The sequence below is a fragment of the Micrasema longulum genome, unplaced genomic scaffold, assembly GCF_059751315.1.
Source record: "Micrasema longulum isolate JH-2025_06_02 unplaced genomic scaffold, ASM5975131v1 h1tg001631l, whole genome shotgun sequence".
In the NCBI taxonomy this organism is placed as follows: Eukaryota; Metazoa; Arthropoda; class Insecta; order Trichoptera; family Brachycentridae; genus Micrasema; species Micrasema longulum.
In genome coordinates this window covers 130,238-152,033 of record NW_028278812.1, presented here as the reverse complement: position 1 = coordinate 152,033, position 21,796 = coordinate 130,238, and the positions used below count along the sequence as shown (strand labels likewise).

General features: G+C 31.8%; 1 protein-coding gene across 1 annotated transcript; it reads left to right on the top strand.

Moving 5' to 3' along the window:
- The first annotated feature begins 1,919 nt into the window (after positions 1-1,919).
- sigmar (Tumor necrosis factor alpha-induced protein 8-like protein sigmar) lies at positions 1,920-19,875 on the top strand. The gene is made up of 4 exons (XM_088236986.1): positions 1,920-2,072; positions 12,961-13,098; positions 17,536-17,633; positions 18,952-19,875. The coding sequence occupies exons 1-4, from the start codon at positions 1,920-1,922 to the stop codon at positions 19,127-19,129; spliced, it is 567 nt and encodes a 188-aa protein (XP_088093112.1). The 3' UTR covers positions 19,130-19,875.
- Positions 19,876-21,796: the final 1,921 nt, after the last annotated feature.

Below are 21,796 nucleotides of genomic sequence, written 5' to 3'. Positions count from 1 at the left end.
GCTTGTGGATGGGTTCTTGATTCGTAGCATATATACAAAAACCAAAAATGTTACCTGGTGTGGATATTCGCTAAATAAGCGTAATGGGGAATGTTGTAGTACCTTCATAAAGTGGCCACTTAACCCAGCCAATGACAGGTCATAAGCCCTGTAAACGCTCGAATATCCATAATCCTGAATCTTGAATTTGAAAAAAATTCTACCTCATCTCTGTAGGGATATAAATAAAAAAAAAAAAAATTTTAAATCGTAAATAAAATATCCCAGTAATGGATAATATCGGATGTGAATCACCATAATATAAACGTGCCTGTCTGTTGGAATGTTTCAGTGATGGATTATTTAAAATTGAAATTCCAGGTCTTATTAAATTCTTATGTTTAAAATTAAAAGATGATTGGAAATGTATATTAGTGAAAATAATAACATTACTGTGAATGTTGGATGGTCGGATAGGCGTATGTTTTGCTATGCGAGGCACGTATAATGAAATGTATTAAAACCACATAATATTTTGTAAACACGTGATTCAACATTAGGATTCAAATAGTCATCGGAATGTAATCTATGTATTTGATATAATATAATCCATACGGGTATATGATAATATTATAATATATGTTTAACTTTTTGAACAATACCACATTTCAGATTTACGATTACAATGTTAACTGAGATTGCCTTTAATCGGTCTATAAACTAAAATCGATTTTTAAACGAGAATGTGATACTTGTATAAAACATGTAAGTATCTTTGCCGGTAACGTGTAAGTGAACATGTGTTAAATTAAAAAAAATACTTTAAAAGATGCACATTTTCGTACAGAAAAAAAAACTCTGTTAACCACCCAGTGTAATCAGCTACCCCCTAAAGAGTTTTCAGAATCGCACTACAGAGCCCGTATTACCATGTCCATATTGTAATTTTTTTTTTTTTATAAGATTAAAAGTGAATATTTTTATACATGTAATATATTTTTAGACATGATTAATTATAGGTTTTCGATGATGATAATAAAAATCTTCATACGAATATACACATTTTCGTATTAGATTTGATTTTGTAGAAATTTGAAGATAACTTTGTTAACTCGCTATTGTAAAAACGCTATCTTCGTCGGTACATATCGAGACGGTATAAAGTAAAATCGTGCTTATTTTTATGAAAATTTAGTATCTTACTCGGTAACCTGTAATTGAACATGTTTAGAGAAAAAAAAATGTGCATATTTTATTTTTAATTGAGAAAATTTAATTTTACTTTGTAGATTCAATTGAAGATAATCCAAAAAGGAACTTATAGGTTGGGGCCTAGGGCCCGTATTACAATGCGAAGTTAACATTTATCAATTTTATCTACAAAGTAAAATTAAGTTTTTTGTATGAAAAAGATAATATGTAACATATTTTTTTTCTAAAAATGTTACATATCAGGTTACCGGAGAAGGTACTTGAAATTTTCATACAAACATACACATTTTTTGAACAATTGACAGTTGAAGATAACTCTATTAACATCCTATTGTACTTGCCCTCCAGGGTCCCGATTAAAATAGGAAATTAACAGAGTAATTACGCACCAAAATGTGTATGTTTATACGAAAAATTTAATTATCTTCGTCGGTTACCTGTAATTAAAAATGTTTCGGAAAAAAAATACATATTCTATTTTTGATACGGTAAACTTAATTTTATTTTGAAAATCCCATTTTAATACGGACCCAGGGCCCGTCTTTTTGTAGACCAATTTAGGATTTGTCTTTATGGGATTAATACAAATATTTGATATTTTTTCAACAGAGATGTATTTCTCGAGTTAAAAAACGCCCTATTTTATATTTTACATATTTCGTTGTTTAATTAAATTAATACCCGTTCATTTATTGAAATTATTCATGTTTGTTGTTTGGTTTCCAGTCATGACGGAAAACGCATTCAAAGCGAGAGACATCGGTCTGCGGGCGCAGAAGAAGATACTGTCCCGAATGACCAATAAGAATGTTGTGAAAGTCTTCATTGATGACAACTCTTCCAGTCTTCTGGACAATCTCTACAAGTTGGCCAGGATACATGTAAGACATACACTATTTCTGTTTTTGTACTTATTCGTATCTTTATTATTCTTATTTTTTATGAAAATTTATAGTATACCCAAGGCACTGACTCGCCATAACTGGGGATAAAAAAAATAACCTACTCGAAAAATATTTTTTATTTACTTGCAATTGAACGCAAAATTTTCAGGCATTTCTTATAATATTGTTAATTATGTCGTCCGTTTGTACTTACTATTATTGGTCTTGTTTTATGCATAATTTATTCCCGCATCTGCCTTAAAACAGGTTTCACTCATAGTTAGTTTCCAGAAAAATGTATTGCATTGAAATAAAATCACTTTAAGGAATGTGTTGAAATATAAAATGTATTAGATAATATGCTTAAATATAATATGAAAATAAACAGGAGCAAAACCAAAGTAATGACTGCGGCCCGTAATGCGCAACGAATGAATATAGTAATGTCAGAAGCAACTCTGAAAAACGCGAAAGAGTTTGTGTACCTTGGAAGCAGGTTCACCTGGAATGGGAGAACAAAAAGAGAAGTCGACTGCCGCATACTGACCAAGCAAGGCTTGCGTTTAACAAAAAATCAAAGTTTTTTGAGTCGAATAATATAAATCTAAAACTCCGCAAGCAACTTTCTAAGACATATGTATAGAGCATATTGATGTACGGTTGTGAGACATGGTGCCTTACCGAAAGAGATAAAAAAATACTAGAGGCCTTCGAGATGTGGTGCTACAGAAAAATATTAGGAATTTGCTTGAGAGACCACATCACTAATGACGAGGTTCTCAACAGAATCGAAGAAGGTAGGCACCTAATCAAAACCATCTCATCCCGATGGATCGGCCACATTACGCGCCATAAGGGTCTCCTGCACGACATCATAGAGGGAATGACTGAGGGGACACATTATAGAGGGCGCCCCCGACGGGAATATTTGGAGCAAGTGTGCGATGATTCAAACTGCGCCTCATATATCGAGCTGAAGAGGGCTGGAGAAAATAGAGACCAATGGCGGATGAGATTCAGGACTTTGCTGCAAACCAATCCCCAGGGTTGAGACTGCGAAGAAGTATGCTCGTTCCTTGTAGCAATTCAATATTATTATCATTGTCATTATTCAACAATATATACATAACTAATAACTTTTCAAAGGATGTACCTATAATCTTTGCCAACCCTTTTCTTGGCAATGTATCCCTACGGGATGCATGTGATTTCATTTATTTGCATTAACTAAAACGCTAGTAAAGCAGCATTCAGTTAAAACTGCTTTACCATATTTTTCATTAGTAACTGCATGATCACAATTTATAATAAACTTTGATTAAAACAAAGGAAATATTTTTGTTTGGGATTTTGAATCGGCCTTTAAGTTAATACAAATGAAAATACATATTTTTTAAACTTTATAAAACTACAAGAGGTGGCTGAAGAAACTTGTATAAAAGCTTTTTTTAGCTTCGAGCGAATGCAGCCTTAAGGCGATGTAGAAGTCTGAAAAAACTTGGGAGATATCGTAAGCGTAATAAGTCATAAGGACTTATCACGTGAGGTACTATCATACATATGGTAAAATAGGAAAGCCAATTGTCGGAATAAACAATACGACACAAGCTGAACACTGTCTAAGTGGAACGGAAGGTTTGTTGATGACTGTGCTATGTGCCGATGAAGTAGAACTCAGAGGATCAATCGACGTCCACTAGATCAATTGACAAGACAAGAAGATGTTGAAAATTAATTTATTATTTAAAAGATATTACAAAAAGCCTATACAATATTACCCTTGAACGCTACCGTATTTATTTAAACTAAGTATTACGTCATAGTAGCGTAGTAAGTAGGTGAGGCTACAGTTCTAATTGCTTCCTAAAGGACTGTGTATGGATTTATATAACGCGTGTTTTGGTCATAGGACCAAAAGGGAGGGGTAGTTTAATACAAAAAAATGATCATTTTATTCTTCCCACGCGACATCCTGAGATTCACGCGAAATTCTATTTTTCACGCACTTAAAGCATATGATTTTCAGGTGAATACCATTAGCGACCCTTTTGAATGAAACTACACGATTTTTGTATTGCTTAAGAGATTAGTATTGGTCCATAGGGATTTTACCAGATGGCTGAGTGCCAAATGCATCAGAGCTCTAGGTATATTACATACTGTGGAGTACTTAATTTCTACCACCAGTTAACTAAATGCAAAATGTACTTAATGTAAGTACATAACAAACGTCAATAGTCCGGCTTCTTCTGAATAAGTTTTCTAAGGTTTGCTCTTCATTAATCAAATGCGGAGAAGTTCCTTAAGAAGACCGCAGCCGACTATCCCACCAAATCCTCACACGATAGTTAGGACAATTAGAAGGAACACACCTTATGCAGTCACACCTTGTACATAATAAGCGAGGTAATCAATTAGCAACTCCCATTAAAAATAAACTTATGTTAAATTATGTTTATTTTCTATTCACCTATCAGTTAGAAACACGAACTTTTTAAGAACATTTTTCAGGACTGTTAAAATGGACTACGCATTGCTAAAGATAGTATAGAATCCCTCTAACCGTTTCGCAATCATAAAATTGATTTTTTTCTTTAAACATTTAAACGTGACGTTGCGTGCCTAAGAATCACTCCCTTAATAGTTAAAGCTATACATTATAAAAAATCAAAAGACACGTGCGGGGATTTCTTTCCCTGCGGTTTATTCATGTTCTTCGTAAATGCCACCTTGTCGCAATACGGTCTTATTACCCACTAACTAGCAGTTTCAGGCCCATTAATTATGATTTAACGCCTCCCATGTGGTTCGTTAGGAGAGCTTATTTCATTACAATATAAAATCATAATATTAGTATAATACTGTAATTAGTTGTTGACTGTGTCAAATCTGGTCACGTGTCATACAATGGCGCCTGTCTGGAAATTGTCCCTCGTAAGCCTCAAACACGTTCTGCGATAAGTAAGGAGATAAATTGTTGCACCACCCTCTTCCACCATAATATATATTTAATACGGAATATAATATTATATTGTGAGACAACAGCCCGGTCACTAACTGTGCATTTTCCCCACGTTCGCTCAATGCCAATGTCGATATTGTGTAATCCACTGACGGCTTTAAATATCGTCTCATAAATGCAAGGCTGCGTAGCTGACAGATCCAAATAACCTTACAGCTAGTATTTTCCGTATAATATTGCTTTATTCTCTAATGTTAAGTCAGATATTATTGCATTGAAATATTTTGTTCACCATCAAGACCATTTTATATAAATATATAATCTTCACGTTTTTCTCAAAGCTAAGCGCCATGGTCTGCTCATAATAGTCTTTATTCATTATAATATACACATTATTAAAATATCAATACAGTATAAAGAAAACAAAGTATTCAAATATATTTTGTCCCGACAAACTATTCAATAATAGTTTGTCATCGGGTGCTCAGACATTAGGTTTAATTAATAATCAAATAAAAAGAGTACAGATATAATACTGTATACGTATAAAATAATGAACATAAAATAACTTTAAATAATGAACATATACAAATAGTAAAAATACAAATAAAAAAAAGTAAGAAAATAGAGTAAAATCCTATTATTAAAATGAAAGAATAGCAATTTACTAGAATATATTTTAAATATAAGAAAAAAATTAAACACAAGTAAAAAACTTTGAAATTAGGCTTTTTTCATTTCGAAGCCACCCTGCCTAAATCTCTAAAATATAACACCTACCGGTTTTTTATGTCACAGCGAAATAGAACCCGTTGACAAAACATTCGATTGTATTTAATGAATTATGTTACGATGTAATAAATAAATAAAATATGACATAAACAAGCTCAAATACAACTCTATATATGTAGAATATTTATGAGATGTTTTGAACAGGATACTCGCGGTGTTTTTAGACTAAAATGTGGTGATGGCATTTTGTTTATTCCGTTTATTTTGGAACTTTTTTTACACTTTGTCTTGTTTTGTACCTTTTACCCCGAAATAACCCTCTATTTCGGGTATAGAATTTTTATGACTTATTCTTTTTCACCCTCGTAAATCAGTATTTTCGAAAGCTGGATCCAAACTCTTGACCTAGTTTAATATCGTTGACACGTCTCTCTCCCCCCTACCCTGTGTTCGTCGTATTTGTATGGCGTGTTATTTAATATTAAATTTATGGATAATCTTAGATCGTTGACCTCAGAAAGTGAGTCCACTATAATAAGCGTAGCCGGGTAGTCTATAAAGACATTATGCTAACGTTGTTTTCCAAATTAAAGCACGAAAAATGATCCGTGTCCAAAATATTTGCTACCTACAGTCGGTGTCAAAATATTTTGTCCATTTAATAAACATTCCTTAATTTTTATTTAAAAACAGCTGCCGTTATGTGCCGATGTAGTAGCACACAGATAAGGATCAATCGAGGTCCACTAGATCAATTGACAAGCCACGAAGATGCTGTGTATTAATTTATTGTTTAAAACACATTATAAAAAGCCATCATATTATTACACTTGAAAGCTTTCCGTATTTATTTCAATTAAGTATTACTTCATAGTGACGACGTGAGGATAGATTTCTAATTGCTTCCTAAAGGACTGCGTGTGGATTTATATAATGCAAGTTTTGGTCCTATGGAGGGGTAGGTTAATACAAAAAATAGTTACTTTTATTCTTCCCACGCGACATCCATTTCTCACGCACTTAAAGCATATGATTTACAGGTGAATACCATTAGCGACCCTTTTATATGAAACTACACGATTTTTACATTACGTAAGATATTAATATTGGCCCACGGAGATTTTACCAGGTGGCTAAACGCCAAATGCATCTGAGCTCTAGGTATATTACATCATGTTGAGTAAGTAATTTCTAACACCAGCTAACTAAATACAATATGTACTATGTAAGTACATGACAATATACTGAAATTGTCTTTAAAAAAATCCGATCATGTTAGAATGCGGAGCGAACGTTGAACCACTTAACCAAAATTTGCGACAGTGTCAATATACACCAACCCGAATGAAAAATGTTTTTATTTTTTTTATTATATTTATTTATTTATTTATTTTATTTATTTATTAGGTATATCAACAGTAATACATGTAACAAAAATACAACAAATAAAATATACAGAGAATAAAACCAATGACAGATATCCACAGAAATAAATTAAATACACGTACAATACATACTAGTGTGTTTGTGTGAGTGTAAGTGAGTGAGAAGGTGGGTGTTATATTGGAATGAGGGTGGACATGTGTGTAAATATTGCACAAGTGTCAAGTGTCGAAAATATAAATATATTAAAAATATTAAGAATTAGAGATAAAATATAATAAAATAAAATAAGATAAAATAAGACTTTATTATTGAAACTAAGTATAAGACAAAAAAGTATGTTTTAAGACGAGCATTTTAAATGTTATTTTTTTACAATCAAATGGGTCAATAAGGGGGAAGTTCAAATTATATTCACTAACAAAACGTATAAGTGGAGAGTTCTAGGCATAGTTCGTACGAACTGCTGGCAGATGAAATAGAGAGCTCGACGTGTGACGGGTGCGGTAGCCGTTTTGATACATGATTATTTACTATTTCAAAGCTATTTGTAGGCGCTCTTTTTGCTATTATTTGAGAATTAGCTCAACAAACGCATGTTTAGATACTTTAGATTCATGTAGTAAGCTCGTTATTTCAATACAGCTTTTACTTATCTGAACTATAAAAGAACGCCATTTGTATACCAACGACATTACAGACCACATCGTCAGCAGAAACTTAAAATACTGTTAGAGACCAAGTGAGTGTTAATTTATTGTCAATGCTCACATTCCCCCAGGAAACAAAAGTTAAAAATTAATCAACCATCTTGTAATTATTTAAACATATAAACACCAATTTTCGTTATACAAATGAGTATTGTGTAGTGTAAAATTGGTGTTCATAATATGATTAAAAATAACAATTTACCACTGACGATTTTTATTTAAAAATTATTCTATAATTATAATATAAAAAGTTTAGTGGTTTTTTTCTTTGTTATTAGACTATCAAAATAAGTAAAACGTTTATTTTATTTTATTTTTATGTATCGTATTATCAACGCTGTGATTTTTTAAAGTTTTGTTATTTCGAAATTACTTCGCCTGTGACTTCACAAGTTCCAGTCAGAGAGATCTGCTGATTGATAATTTATCTTCCCGGAAACCAAAAAATATCACAACGCTATCATTAGTTGATTCTTATGAAGTTGCGACATACATAGTTCAAAGTAGTTCCTTTTTTTTTAAATTCTTTTTTTTTTCGTACGTTTTCGCGATACTTCGCAGTACGTTTAAATACTTTAATTGTTACGTGTCTTATCGCGTGTAAGAAAATATTTTTTATATTAAATTTTCCGTAGCACTGAACCTCCTGATTGAGTGGTGTAAACAAATTTAATAACAAAGTGAATATAATACTTTGGTCAGAGTTTCTTTGCCTATCACTGTATTTATCTACGCAAGTTTGAATGTTTACGACCCCAGCATAAGGCATAATATAAATGATGTAACTTTACATAAGGGTCGTGTTACGAGTTGGGCAGGGGTAGTGGGTGGATCGTGGGGTCGGGGGTGAATTCATGTCTTGAGTTATGTAACAGGTTTTCCGGACAAAATAACCACAATAAAAATCGCTTGTCCTGTAAATAAACCACAAATTAAAATCTCATACAAAAAAGTATTTTAAAAAAAAATTGTGACATTTAGGAAATACGTATACCTATGCCACTGTTAGCATATTGTGGAGAGGATGCATTTAAAGATTCCTACTGATTTAATTATGCAATGTAAAATTTTGGGTGCTATCTTAGGATTAACACTAAATAAAAACATTAGCCAATTTAATTATGGAAATATTTAAATGTTTTTTTTTCCAACTTTTCAGTCAATCTTCTGTTATGTGCCGTGTAAGGTGTTGAGGGGCACTTTGTAATGAGTAATTGAATCGCCCTCCAGTAGTCAATAAAAGGCAGCTTCGAAGATGGTATTGTTTTATTTAGTTCACTTTTGAAGAGAACAAGATGTGTCCAACTACACTCGTTGGGTTTACTGTACTTATAATTTAATAATATTCAAGTTTACATTTAATAATAAATTGTCGTAGTCACGACGTACTAAGTTAGGAATCTAATTTCAATGTGTCCTCCTGGAACCAATGTATTGGGTTATAAAGTGTTCATTTTCAGTAAATGGAGGGGATTATAATAAGTTGATTTATGAAAGGTTCAGTTTGGAGCATCGCAAGGTGCATCTAGATAGTCAATCCTTAAAAAGACAATATTGTCCCTTGGGACATCCGCCCCTTGCAGATGAGAGCATTAAGATAGGTAAATTATTAGACGCGTATAGACTCTAGATATAAATCGTCAAATGAGTAGAGACTACGACTAATAAATAACCATTGGCTAAAATAAAATGTCAAGCCAAAGATCAAAAATAAAATAGTTACGATACCATATAAGTTATTAAGGTGTGGGAGATGGCAATTATCTAACAAGGGTTTAAGCTTGTTTTGAATATAACAAAAGGCAAAAGGTTGGCACTTAACACTTCTGTAGAGCCTGCAGAGTGAATCTGCATACTTAACAAATTTTCGCCATTTTAGTGACAACTACCTCTTTACTTAGCCAAATAATAGTAACTTCATTTCGTTAGTTTTTTATGCAAATCTTCAAGAACAAAATATAAGTACTTTGGCGGACCAAATACTTAAACCAACCAAAAATCATACTGGTCAAATAAAAAATTGTTTGAATTTTGTACTTATTTTCTTTTATCAAAAATACACATAAAAAACTTAATTCATCTATGGAATGAAAGAGTAAGTTTTGTCTGAGGTTTCTAGTTGGGATATTTAATTTTATTGAGCTCAGTAGTTCAGGCGCATCGAAGAGTGAGTTGAGAATTTTCAATAGGACTAGAAGGTCGGATTTATTTCGACGGTCTTGAAGAGAAGATAGATTTAAGCTAGTTTCTAACTCATTATACGTATACTGGTCTCTGGATAAGCCCAACCTCCAGCCTATCTTTCTTAAAAATTGTTTTTGAACTGATACAATATTTTTTATGTGAACATCATTATAAACTTAATAAGAATACATTCTGTTATACACATGAAATGACGAGTAATGTGGGATCAGATAATGAGTTTGGAAGGAGACTGAAAACTATCCGGAAAAAGAAAGAATAAAATTTAAAAAAAATGTTTTTAAGTAAGCCAAAACAAATATATATATATATATATATATTAAAAATAAATATTTGCGTTCTTATGATTTACCCAAATATTTAATTTTGAGGGCCATTTTCAACGAGTTGTAAATAACTATTAGAAAATGGAATCAAGTTGGGGTAGAGTGGGTAAATAAAACGTTTTAAACTTACATTAGTAAATCAACGGAAACAAAGCACAAATATATGTACAATTTTTTGTGTGTTTTTTTACATCATTATCGGTGTAAAAACTGCCGGGAATTAAACTCGGTGGAAAATGTGCTTATCCAAATACCACATGCCGTGTACAAATATTTAGAACATACCTGTATTAAAAAAGAGTTCAATGGACCTTTTCCATCTATAAAATATTAATACATAATACAAGCCATACGTTAATGTGAGCATTAAAAGTACACTAAAAGCTTTTAATGCATTCAAAATAATCTGTTGTATGCGTCTTTCTTGTATTTGATTTTGTTTATGAATAAAAATCTTCCTTTGAAACGTTTTACTCTGGTTATTTGTACATTTACGTATTACATATTGAAGTATAATGCACTCCTTTGTTCAATCAAAGATCATCTTGAATTGATTACTCAAGAATCAAAGGAAGCGGGTCTTGTGTTTTAAAACATTTAAAGAAAAAATGTTTTCATCTTGCTAGACTAAGGTTTATTTAGTTGTGTGATAAAATTTATAGCTTTAATCATCACTATCATCATCATTCCCTTTCCGCACCTTAAGGTGCATAGGGCACTGCATTGAATAACCAGTCGCAGCGTATCTTAATCATTTTTGTTATATGAAGGTAAAATGATCAGTCTTACGCTTCAGATGCCAGTCCAGATACTATGAAATATTCTAGCGTAAAAACGCCTTTTTAAATATTTCATGTCAACCATGTCGGAAATCAAATGGGCTAACCACTACACCACGAGGCTGAAATAGCTTTAATGCAGATACTTTTTATTAAAAATAAATGCGTTTTTCCAAAGTATAAATTCAAATAATACCACAGTTTTTTTGCTAATAAATTTGTATTCGCATATGTTGTAATATAATTTTTTAAGTGTGTGTTTCAAAGTTAATACAGTTTTGTAGGATTATTGCTTCTCGATGCAGGGAGTTTCTACATGAGTTGGAGATGACAGAAGAAATCGAAATTATGCTTCGATGTGTTTAAACAGTCATATTGAATAATATAATACTGAACCGGGTAATATAAACTATAACTATCTGAACAGACGAACTGAAATCTACTGAACTACTTATGGTATTTAAGGGTGCTACTGCTTCAATAGTAGTTGTCCAAAGTGTTATCTTTACTTCCGAGTGGTGAATTGAGGTCATCTTCTATTTCCTTGGCTGTCAGAAATTTGACATCCGTGCTAGGTAATCAGATTTTTTTATGATTTAATTGTTTTCTTGTTTACGTTCAGGAACTTCACGATTTATCTTTTTTTATACCACACTCTCCTTAAGACGATATTAGTTCAGACGACAGTGAGCATTGGTTCTGCATTCTGGGTGAGTCCTACAGTTACCAAGGCAGTCTTCGAAACCGGACATATAACTATAAATTTAAGTGGTTTTATAAATTTATCAACAAAAAAATGTAAAATGTCATACCACAATGAGAAAAATGTTTTTGATGTTTAAAATATAATATAATATGAGATAGTATGAATATTTTTGCCTGTGCAATCTTCATAAAGCACTGTCATAAATAGTTTATATTTTAATAATAATCATCATCGTCATCATCATCATCAGCCGTCTCTTGTCCAATGTTGAACATAGACCTCCCCCTTTAGTCTCCATATTTCCCTATCCTGAGCTAACCGCATCCAACCACTTCCTGCAACTCGTCTTATGTCATCAGACCACCTTGTCTGAGGCCTGCCGACACTTCTTCTACCCGTTCTGGGTCGCCATTCCAGGACTTTTTTGGTCCATCTAGAGTCTGTGATTCTGACTATATGACCAGCCCAGCTCCATTTCTGGTTGGCAGCCCTATAAACCACATCGGTGATCTTCTCGCTCTAATCCATGTATTGGTTTTTCTGTCTCTCAACGAAATACCCAGCATTCTCCTTTCCATGGCTCTCTGTGTCACTGATAAAATTGTTTCGTGAACACAAAAGTTTCACAGCCATATGTCAGTTCAGGGAGAACACAAGCATCAAAAAGTTTCTTCTTTAAGTAAATTAAACACTTCGGAGATTTTAGGATATATGAGAGCTTACCAAAGGCGGCCCATGCTAAACCTCGCCTTCTTTCTATTTCTACCTCTTGATTATCTTTGCCGAGCTTTATTTCATGTCCTAAGTATATATAACTATCAATTTTTTCCATTATTTCTCCATTTACTAAGGTGTTACATGATTGGTTTGCATCACTCATTACTTTAGTTTTTGAAGCATTCATTTTCAAGCATATTTTCAGGGATGCTAATGCTTAACTATAATAGCAAGGTAATAATAGCCATTTTTACAACCATTACTAATCTGACAAATTAGTAAATAATATATTTAGAATCGTAGTAAAGCTGTATTGTTGAATCGTGAAAAAGGATATGATTTTAAATATATTTTTTTTTTTGTTACAGTCTGGCAACAAAAAAGAGGCTGAGAAGTTGGTGAAGAACATTATTAAGGTGGTGATCAAGTTGGGAGTACTGTACAGAAATGGTCAATTCTCTCAAGAGGAGCTACACGCTGCTGACAAATTCTGGAATAAATTTCAGGTATGATTTTACTTATTTTACGTTTTTTAAAAGAACAAACTATGTTTTAATTCCATGAAAACTCTATCCGAAAAATCTATCGATTTGGATGCATACATACCTACTACATTATAAAAATGGTCCTTGGGCCGATGGATAAAACGCTCGCCTCACGTACGGGATTTCAAGTTTGTTTCCAGATGAGATCAGAATAAGCTCAATGTAATTTATTTGGGCCCCTTGGCTGGTCTATTGAATGAAATTAATCGTGAACCTCACATGAAAACTGCTTATATTATTATATTATTTCTATTTATGTAAATACTAACTACTAACTACTTACAAACATTTAAAATAGCCTTTTTTATTTAAATTTTAAACTTCTTTCATATATGTTTTTTTCCTTCTTTTTTGCACTTGAAAAAATTAAAATAGTTAATTGATAACCTTAGATCATAGAATTAAGATTAGATATAATGATAATATAACATGGAAACTTCACTGGTCCATTAGAGTTAAGACTAACTTTATGTCTAGTATGATATTCATCATCATCATCATCATCATTCCCTTTCCGCACCTAATGGTGCATAGGGCACTGCATTGGTACACCAATCTCAGCGTATCATGATATTTTTTGTTACATGAAGTCAAGATGATCAGTCTCACGCTTCAGGTACCAGTCCAGGGACTTTGAAATATTCTAGTGTGAAAACTAATTAAATAATATGTCGGGAATCAAACCCGAGACCTCTTGAATGGTAGGAAAACGCACTGACCATTACACCACGAGGCCGACCTAACTATTAACTATAAAACTATGTAATTTTACTGTATGTTTCCTTAATAAAAGAAAATAAAAAATAATTAAAAAATAATTTTAAGAAATATAACAATTCGATGCTCGAAAAAACAAAAAAGGTAGTTTATAAATTTATATTCTTATATATATCTCAACGGTTTTAAAATGAAATATATTTTGAAATGAAAAAAAATGCTTATTTGTGTCACTGGCAAAAAACTTATCTATTTCTAAGTTTTTAAAAAATTGATTAAAAACCAAAATCTAAAGTAAATTAAATTGTATATTTTTAAATATTCTATTTGCTTATTCGTTTTGACATTAGTCAAAACGAATAAGCAAAATTATTGCATATTATATTTCTGTGCGTTATTCAAGTAAAATAATTCATGTTATGAATGTTTGTTGCAAACTTGAGTCCTTGTGATTTTCCGCCCGAGTTCCTAACAGCAAGTTAGCAGAAAAAAACTAATGTTGTGAACACGTCACTATTGAAGCTTTAGAATATTTGTCTACCAATTTCGGATTGGCATACAGTCTCATAAGCCGTCCGTATTTTCTGTCCTATCTTCTCGATGTAGTTAAATCATGTTAGTAATATTTTTTGTGAATATTTCTTAATAAAAATCCGTAGTTTAATCCGTAATTTAAATAACTACTAAACCAAAAGGTTTTATAAATAAATAAATTTCTTTATCAAAATTATTAACCATGTTAGTGTTTCGATAAGTACACAATACCTTCTAAGAGAATATTATTTGTTACGTTTACATTATAAATTATTTTTATTTGAGGCTATTTTAGGAGATATTGTGTTTTATTCTCCAAATACACCCATTTTAAAGGAAGCAAATTAATTTAATATTTTTCGCACTGAACTCTTGTATAAATGCTATTACAGCGTATGGGTGCGAATCCTGGCAATTTACCAAAACTCAAAACATAAAATTTCAGAGTTTCGGGAATAAGTGCTTGAGGAGAATATTCGGTATAAGGTGGTACGATTTCATTACCAACATTGAAGTCCGAGAACGGACACAGTAGCCTCCTATAACGAGCGTCTTGGGGGTACGGCTGTGGACCTGGCTTGGACACGTGCTGCGGAAGCCTCGGGAGAGCCTCAATCCAAGTTGCCTTTTCTTCACATCTACGGCTTTCCGCCGTCCCGGAAGGCCGGCGATGACGACCTTTGGTTTTATTCGATAAAAAATAAGGGACGCGGGGCTGATGTGGAAGGAGACGAGAGCGATTGCTAGCAATGGGGTCTACTGGGGGCGTCTGGTGCTGTCCGCATGTTCCACTTTGGAGCGGAAAGAAAGAAAAAATAAATTTTACACTTTAATTGCAAGAGAATTCGTCAAAATATTAATAGTTTTATTATTATAACACTTCCCGAGACTCGCGAAAAAAAATCCGCGAGTTCCTGAGTAGAGTACCAGGAATACCCCAGCCAAAATAAATTTTATTATATAAATACGACTTTAACTCTTGTGTGGCTGTGATGTCACACTAGTTGACATACGAACAAGATTTAATAAAGTTCTCTTAGTTTTTTTTAATGATGAAGTCGTATTTTTTGTAATCTTTAAATGGACATTTTCACATCGGATTTGGAAAGTAAAATTTATATAACTATGCTGGATTTAAATACAAAAAATATTTAACCTTGCTACCCGAAGAATGGTGTCCGCAAATTCAGCAGTACGTCTGTATTAGAGAGAGCACAAAAATAGAACACATAAGGAAGACAGAGACGCTGTTCTGTAGCCGCCGTAGCCGACGTTGTGTGAAATAAATTCAGTCGGTTGTTGACAGTGATGGGGGACATGCGTGAAATATGAGCGGAAAATTTATGATTTTTATTGATAGGGCTCAATTATATATTCATTTTAATATATTATGGAAAGGGAATTATTAAACTGTACGTCTCCATGTTTTTTTTATTTTTAAGTGTGAGCTTAAGAATAGTCTGTCTTTTGCTAGTGGTAACATGATGTTACATCACCAAAATATGCTTTAATGATTGTCATGGTAGTGTTCATAAAACTGTTTCATAATATTTCGAGTTTTCTGCGAAATTCATACATTTTTTCATAAAATATTGTTGCAAGAGGATGCTTTATGACGTCGCGCTCCTCTCGCTGCCACTATCTAAAGTCACACATTACGTTAGCGGGAAGTTGGGAGGGGGAATGCATTTTAAAATTTAACTCTTGAATTCTGGATTTTTGTGGTTATTACTGGAAATAAGCGACCTAATCTAAGCATACGTGCGAACTGACCAACATATCAAACATTATTTAATGAGGAACTTCAGCCCTACGGGAAATTGGAAACAAAAAATATTTTCTTGCGCAGGGTAAAAATTAGAACATTAAATTGTAGTGCAAAGTTTCTTGAAAATGTACGGAAAAAATAATACAAAATATTTTAATAAAAACGCACTACTTTGAATGACGTCACTGGTTCATGTGAATCAACCTATGATCTAAGAGCTATGGAAGATTTCCGGTCTGCTTGTCGCTTCTGGACCAATGGGAAGAACTGAATGAGAGTAAGCGGAAATGAACCTCTGATGTTACACGCGGAGTTATTTCAGAAATATAAAACTTTAAAAAATCGTAGCGCTGATAATACGATATATAAAAAATAAAAATACAAATTTTGACTTACTTAGTAGTCTTTTAACAAATAAAAAAAATAAAAAAAACCACTGAACTTCCTCATTGTAAAGCGATGAATTGCAATGTTTCCCGTTTGCTCGGGGAAGAGCACATATAAATGTGAATTATTATTTAATGAATTCATCAGGAAGTATTTTAATAATTTTGATACATTCTTTACATTATGGGGTACGATTATGCAAAAAATTAAATCAATATGATGATTAATAAAAAGTTTTTGAAAATAATACTCTTCTGGTTAACCCTAGATACTTAGGCCCTAATGACTTAATATCTTTTTTATCCAACTTGGATTGTGGTTAAATTGCAAATAGACAGTGAATGAGTAAGATGATCAATCATCTTGATAGACTTTATACAATATAGAACACAGTGGCCTTAGACGGATCAGGGATCAGCTATGAGTCACCTATCTGTTAATAATAATTTACATATAGAGGAAGTTTAGTGGTTTTAAAAAAAATATATATTATCAGACTATCAAACCATCGATTTTTTTTTAAAAATAAATTTATGCATCATTCATTAATCATCGCTATGATTTTTTAAAATTTTGTATTTTGAAATTACTCCGCCTGTGACGTCACGAGTTGTCGTCGGTGAGTTGAGCTGACATTTAAAAATAGAACCCCGTAGCGTCAAAATACATTAATGTCAATAAAAATGGCTACCCGGAAACTGGAAATTTATCACAACATCTAACAACGCTGTAATTGATTCGTTGATTCACTAGTAGTTCATTTTTATAATTTTTTTTATACATTTTCAAGAAACGTCACTGTAATTGACGAAGTATTGACTCTATTTTTTGTATCCAATTTCCCGTAGCACTGAATGTCATCATTGTGTGCAGAATGTTGTGCACATAAGTAATTTCTCATCAGAATTTGAATTAGTTTACATATCAATTATAAATGCCATATGAACTTAAACCATTTCTATAAATTGATTAATGTTGATGTCCTTAAACAGCTGGCCCAGATGGCAGTGATCTCATTCTATGAGGTGGATTTCTCATATGACCGTCCTTACCTGATGAATGCCTTCAATGAATCTCATCAAGCGCTAAGGTAAATATTATAATTATGCATTACTAGAAATAAATGTAAATACACATGCACTATCATACCAGCATAAAAACAGGGTACCATAACAGAATATTGGTTCTAGATGTCTCATACACAAAACAATACAAGAAAAAGAAATATAAATGAACTAAAATCAGATGTGTAAACTGAATGTTTTAGAACCAAACAAATTAATATCATTGTATTTTTTTTTCCAAGTATTGTGTTAATTTCAGTTTCACTTTTGGTTAAAAATAACTTAATATACATGTTTGTAATACTATGATGATGCCATAATAGTTCGCTTTCCGCACCTAAGGATGCATAGGACACTGCATTGGTACACCAATCGCAGTGTTTCTTGATCATTTTTGTTACATGAAGGTAAGGTGATCAGTCTTACACTTCAGGTACCAGTCTAGGGACTATGAAATATTCTAGTGTAAAAAAACCCCTTTCAAATTATATTTCAGATATTCAGGAATCGAACCCACGACCTCTTGCATGGTAGGTAAATGCGCGGACCATTACACCACGAGGCGGACATGTTAACTGACTTAATAAAATTTCTTGATGAAATAGTAATGTCTGTTAGCTTCCCTGTGTAATTCGAGTCAGTGTTAATATTATATTTGTTTATATACTAATTGTTTTATAAGCTAACTAAAGAAAGAAATAAATAAAATACCTGGATTCACTTCCATATGTCCCTTGTCCATGTTCTCTATCTCTCGGGGGCACTTAAAATGGGGAGTTAACAGAGTTATCTTCGACTGCCTATAAAGTAAAATCGAAATTTATGTACGAAAATGTGTACATTTGTATGAAAATGTATCTTCGTCGTTGAACCTGTAATTGAACATGTTTCAGACACAAAAAATGTACGCATATTCTATTTTTGCACAGAAAACTTAATTTTACTTTGAAGATAAAATTGTAGTCAACTTTAACTCTCTATAAAATAAAAACAAATTTTCTGTATGAAATTATGTATATTTGTATGATTTTAATTAAAATATGTTCAATTACGACAAAGTCAATAATTTTTTTAATGTAAATATACACACTTTCGTAAAGAAAATTTAAAATACTCGGTTAACTTCCCGTTGTAATCAGGGCCCTGGGGGGTTAAATCCAGTACTTGTCTATTAAAATTTATACGAGAACCATTTAACTTAGAAATTCTGTCAAAAGCACATATGACTTCCTTTGTCCTTTATTCACGTAGCCTCCTCGGCGCCTCGGTCTAGTTTATATATTTTTTACACCAAAAGAAATGAGTTCATAAAATATGTTCTTATAAATGTCTCTTCCTTTCTAGATTTATTGTCCAGAAGCATCTAACGGAAAAATCTCTGGCGCGGATTGACTGGGTCTTCTCATTTTTCAACAATGCAAAGTTCCTCGACGCTCTCTTCAAGAAGAATTCAGAATACAGCGAGACTCTGGGAAAGTTAGTCGCAGATATGCACAAGGCCATGGATAGTGGAGATTTGTAGTTGGCTATTTGTAAATGTGTGAAATTATCTTGATATATTTGTGAGGTTAATAGAGAACCTTGGTGCATCTACGATGGTAGGTAGCCCCTAGGTGCTAGAAAAGCAAAGTGGTGACGCACTCGTGTGTAAGCTGCAGAAGCAGATTTGTTAGAGTTGTTCGGCACTGAAGATTAATGTTTGGTAGCTTTGCATGTTAGAATCACCTGTGGCACACGGAAGTCATAATTAGCGAGAAGGTGAAAATTGTTTATTTAATTCAGGAATCAGAAATATGATTGAAATTTCCTCTCTTATTAATGTAATAATTTAAACCAAAATAATCCAATCAATCAATACTTCCTTAACATTTTGTAAAATAATGATGATTTCCTTGAACGGATATTCAAAGATTGATAAATCCAAAGCTTTTAAGAATAAATGTGTCTTATGGGCAAAAATGTCCAAATCCTAACAGTCAATGTAATTGATTTGTCTATGAGACGTTTATGTTGAATAGTCTTTAATGAAGTATCGACAACTTCAAATGATTGTTATTTCATGAGCTTAATTTTACGATAAATGTGTGTTCTTCATTAGTGAATTCTTCGATGCAAAAAGTTCTATGAGGACTGCAGATCTTTCTGATTATCTCGAAATATAATGTTATTTGGTGGAATGTGAAAAATGTAAGAAAGTTGTTCGGTGTTTACTTTATCTATGGCCTAACATGGCATTCATCTTTTGTGATATAGACAATTTTCGCAAAAGTTGAAATTTAAAAAAATATATTTACGTACCTTTAAAGTAAAAAATACCTGTGTAAATGTACAATGGTAATAAATGTTTTGTTTTCATTTACACCTGAATTTGTATATATTGTGTTAAAATGTTATGATATTTGTTAATGTGAATGTTATGTAATGTTTCTTTATTTATAAAACATCACCAAATATGCTACAAATAAATATCTTTAAACTCAGTTTGAATGATTGACTCAGTTCTAATTGTTCAGATTTATTTAAGATAAATACTCCATCCAATGATATTCACATCCAATCCTTTTATCTCTGGAAATTGGATTGTTGGTTATATTCGCCATAAAACTAAAGTTGAAACTGCAAGTGATCAATTATTTACTATTAGTGTTTTTTATGTAGGTACATCTTCTTAACATACATAATAAATTAGCTGATACAAGCTACCTAACTAATGTTTGGTATTTTTGGACATACTTTGTTGTGTAAATGTTACTATTTATCATCAGGTGTTTGGTTTATACAACTTTTCACAGTCAAATAAATGATTAATTTGTTTAAAAGACAAATAATCTAAAGATTATTAAAATATAAGAAATATTTTCTGACTTAAAGCTTAATAAGAAAATATTTGTTACAATTATATTTTGTGACAGTATGTGCCGTGTAAAATTTCTAACGAACGTACTTGTATGTCTAAATACAAATATAAAATCAAAATCTCTACTTTGTATGTCTATCAATATTAGAGAAAAAATATTCACCTTAAACATATCTTACTATTAAGATTAAAGTTATGTTACGCATTAAACAATTATACTTATTTTTGTAGCACCTATTTTTTAAGCTGTGCTGTAATCCGACTCTATTAATTGTAAGTTATTTTTGGAATTTTGGTATGAATCGTATTTATAATTAGTTTTACCAACCTCTATTGACATATCACAGTATTGAATCTCATTCTAACACGAAAATCATCATTATTTTATTAGTGATTTCTAATGTGTGATAGTAATTTTTACATCACATTTTTCTCTTTCCAAATAAAAACAGGTGACACGTACATTACGTTGACAAAAATGTGGTATTATTTAACTGCATCCATGACAAGATTATTAAAATAAAATATATCTAGTAACATTGTAAGAATAAAATTATGTGTTTTCATGTTTGTCAATACATTTTATTCCTTTAAAACTTGCCAACTAATTATGAATTATAATAATTGAATGTATACAAAATTCCTATCAACTCTTGCCCTTTTAAAAAATATTTCACCCTATCATACCAAATACCGAGTATAATTTAAGTTTATAAATTAATTATAATTTGAGAGTGATTTAAACATGCTAAATAATTATTCATCTAAAATAATAAATAGGGTATTTCTAATACCTAATTATTCCTAAATATTAACATATTACTACTTGAACCAATGACAGATCTTAATTTATTGACTATTATATTTTTTATACAACAAATAAGTTTACTATACTTAGTAAATAATTTGCATAAAGTATTTTTCTTCATTCATCAAATCAAGAAAAGATGATTTACTGGTCATAGTGGAGAGTAACTAATCAAAAACTGATCTCTCGGCTCGAATTTGTGTGCATCTTTCGACATGTGAGCCTTCTATTAATTTATAATCTGTTCTACATGCGCTTAAATAATAAATCTAACTACGTTATAATCTTAGGTCGTACTTGAAACATGGTATATATTGATATTCAGTAAGATCATTGTCCAAAAATTAACAATAATTATCGTAATATTATGTATTCATGTGTAGATAAAGTAGATTATAGATATTTGTATTTTATGGAGGAAAGTGTTAAAACGTTATTAAATTAAGACCCGACCTATAAAATAGATATGAAAATATAAAATATACATAAAAAAGGAGAAAAAAGGAATCGACGCTTCTGTTATC

Bases quoted from the DNA above. Each gene is read 5' to 3' on its own strand.
- sigmar (XM_088236986.1), top strand. From the start codon at position 1,920: ATGACGGAAAACGCATTCAAAGCGAGAGACATCGGTCTGCGGGCGCAG. The intron at 2,073-12,960 runs GTAAGACATACA...TTTTTGTTACAG, and splicing joins ACAAGTTGGCCAGGATACAT to TCTGGCAACAAAAAAGAGGC. The intron at 13,099-17,535 runs GTATGATTTTAC...GTCCTTAAACAG, and splicing joins AATTCTGGAATAAATTTCAG to CTGGCCCAGATGGCAGTGAT.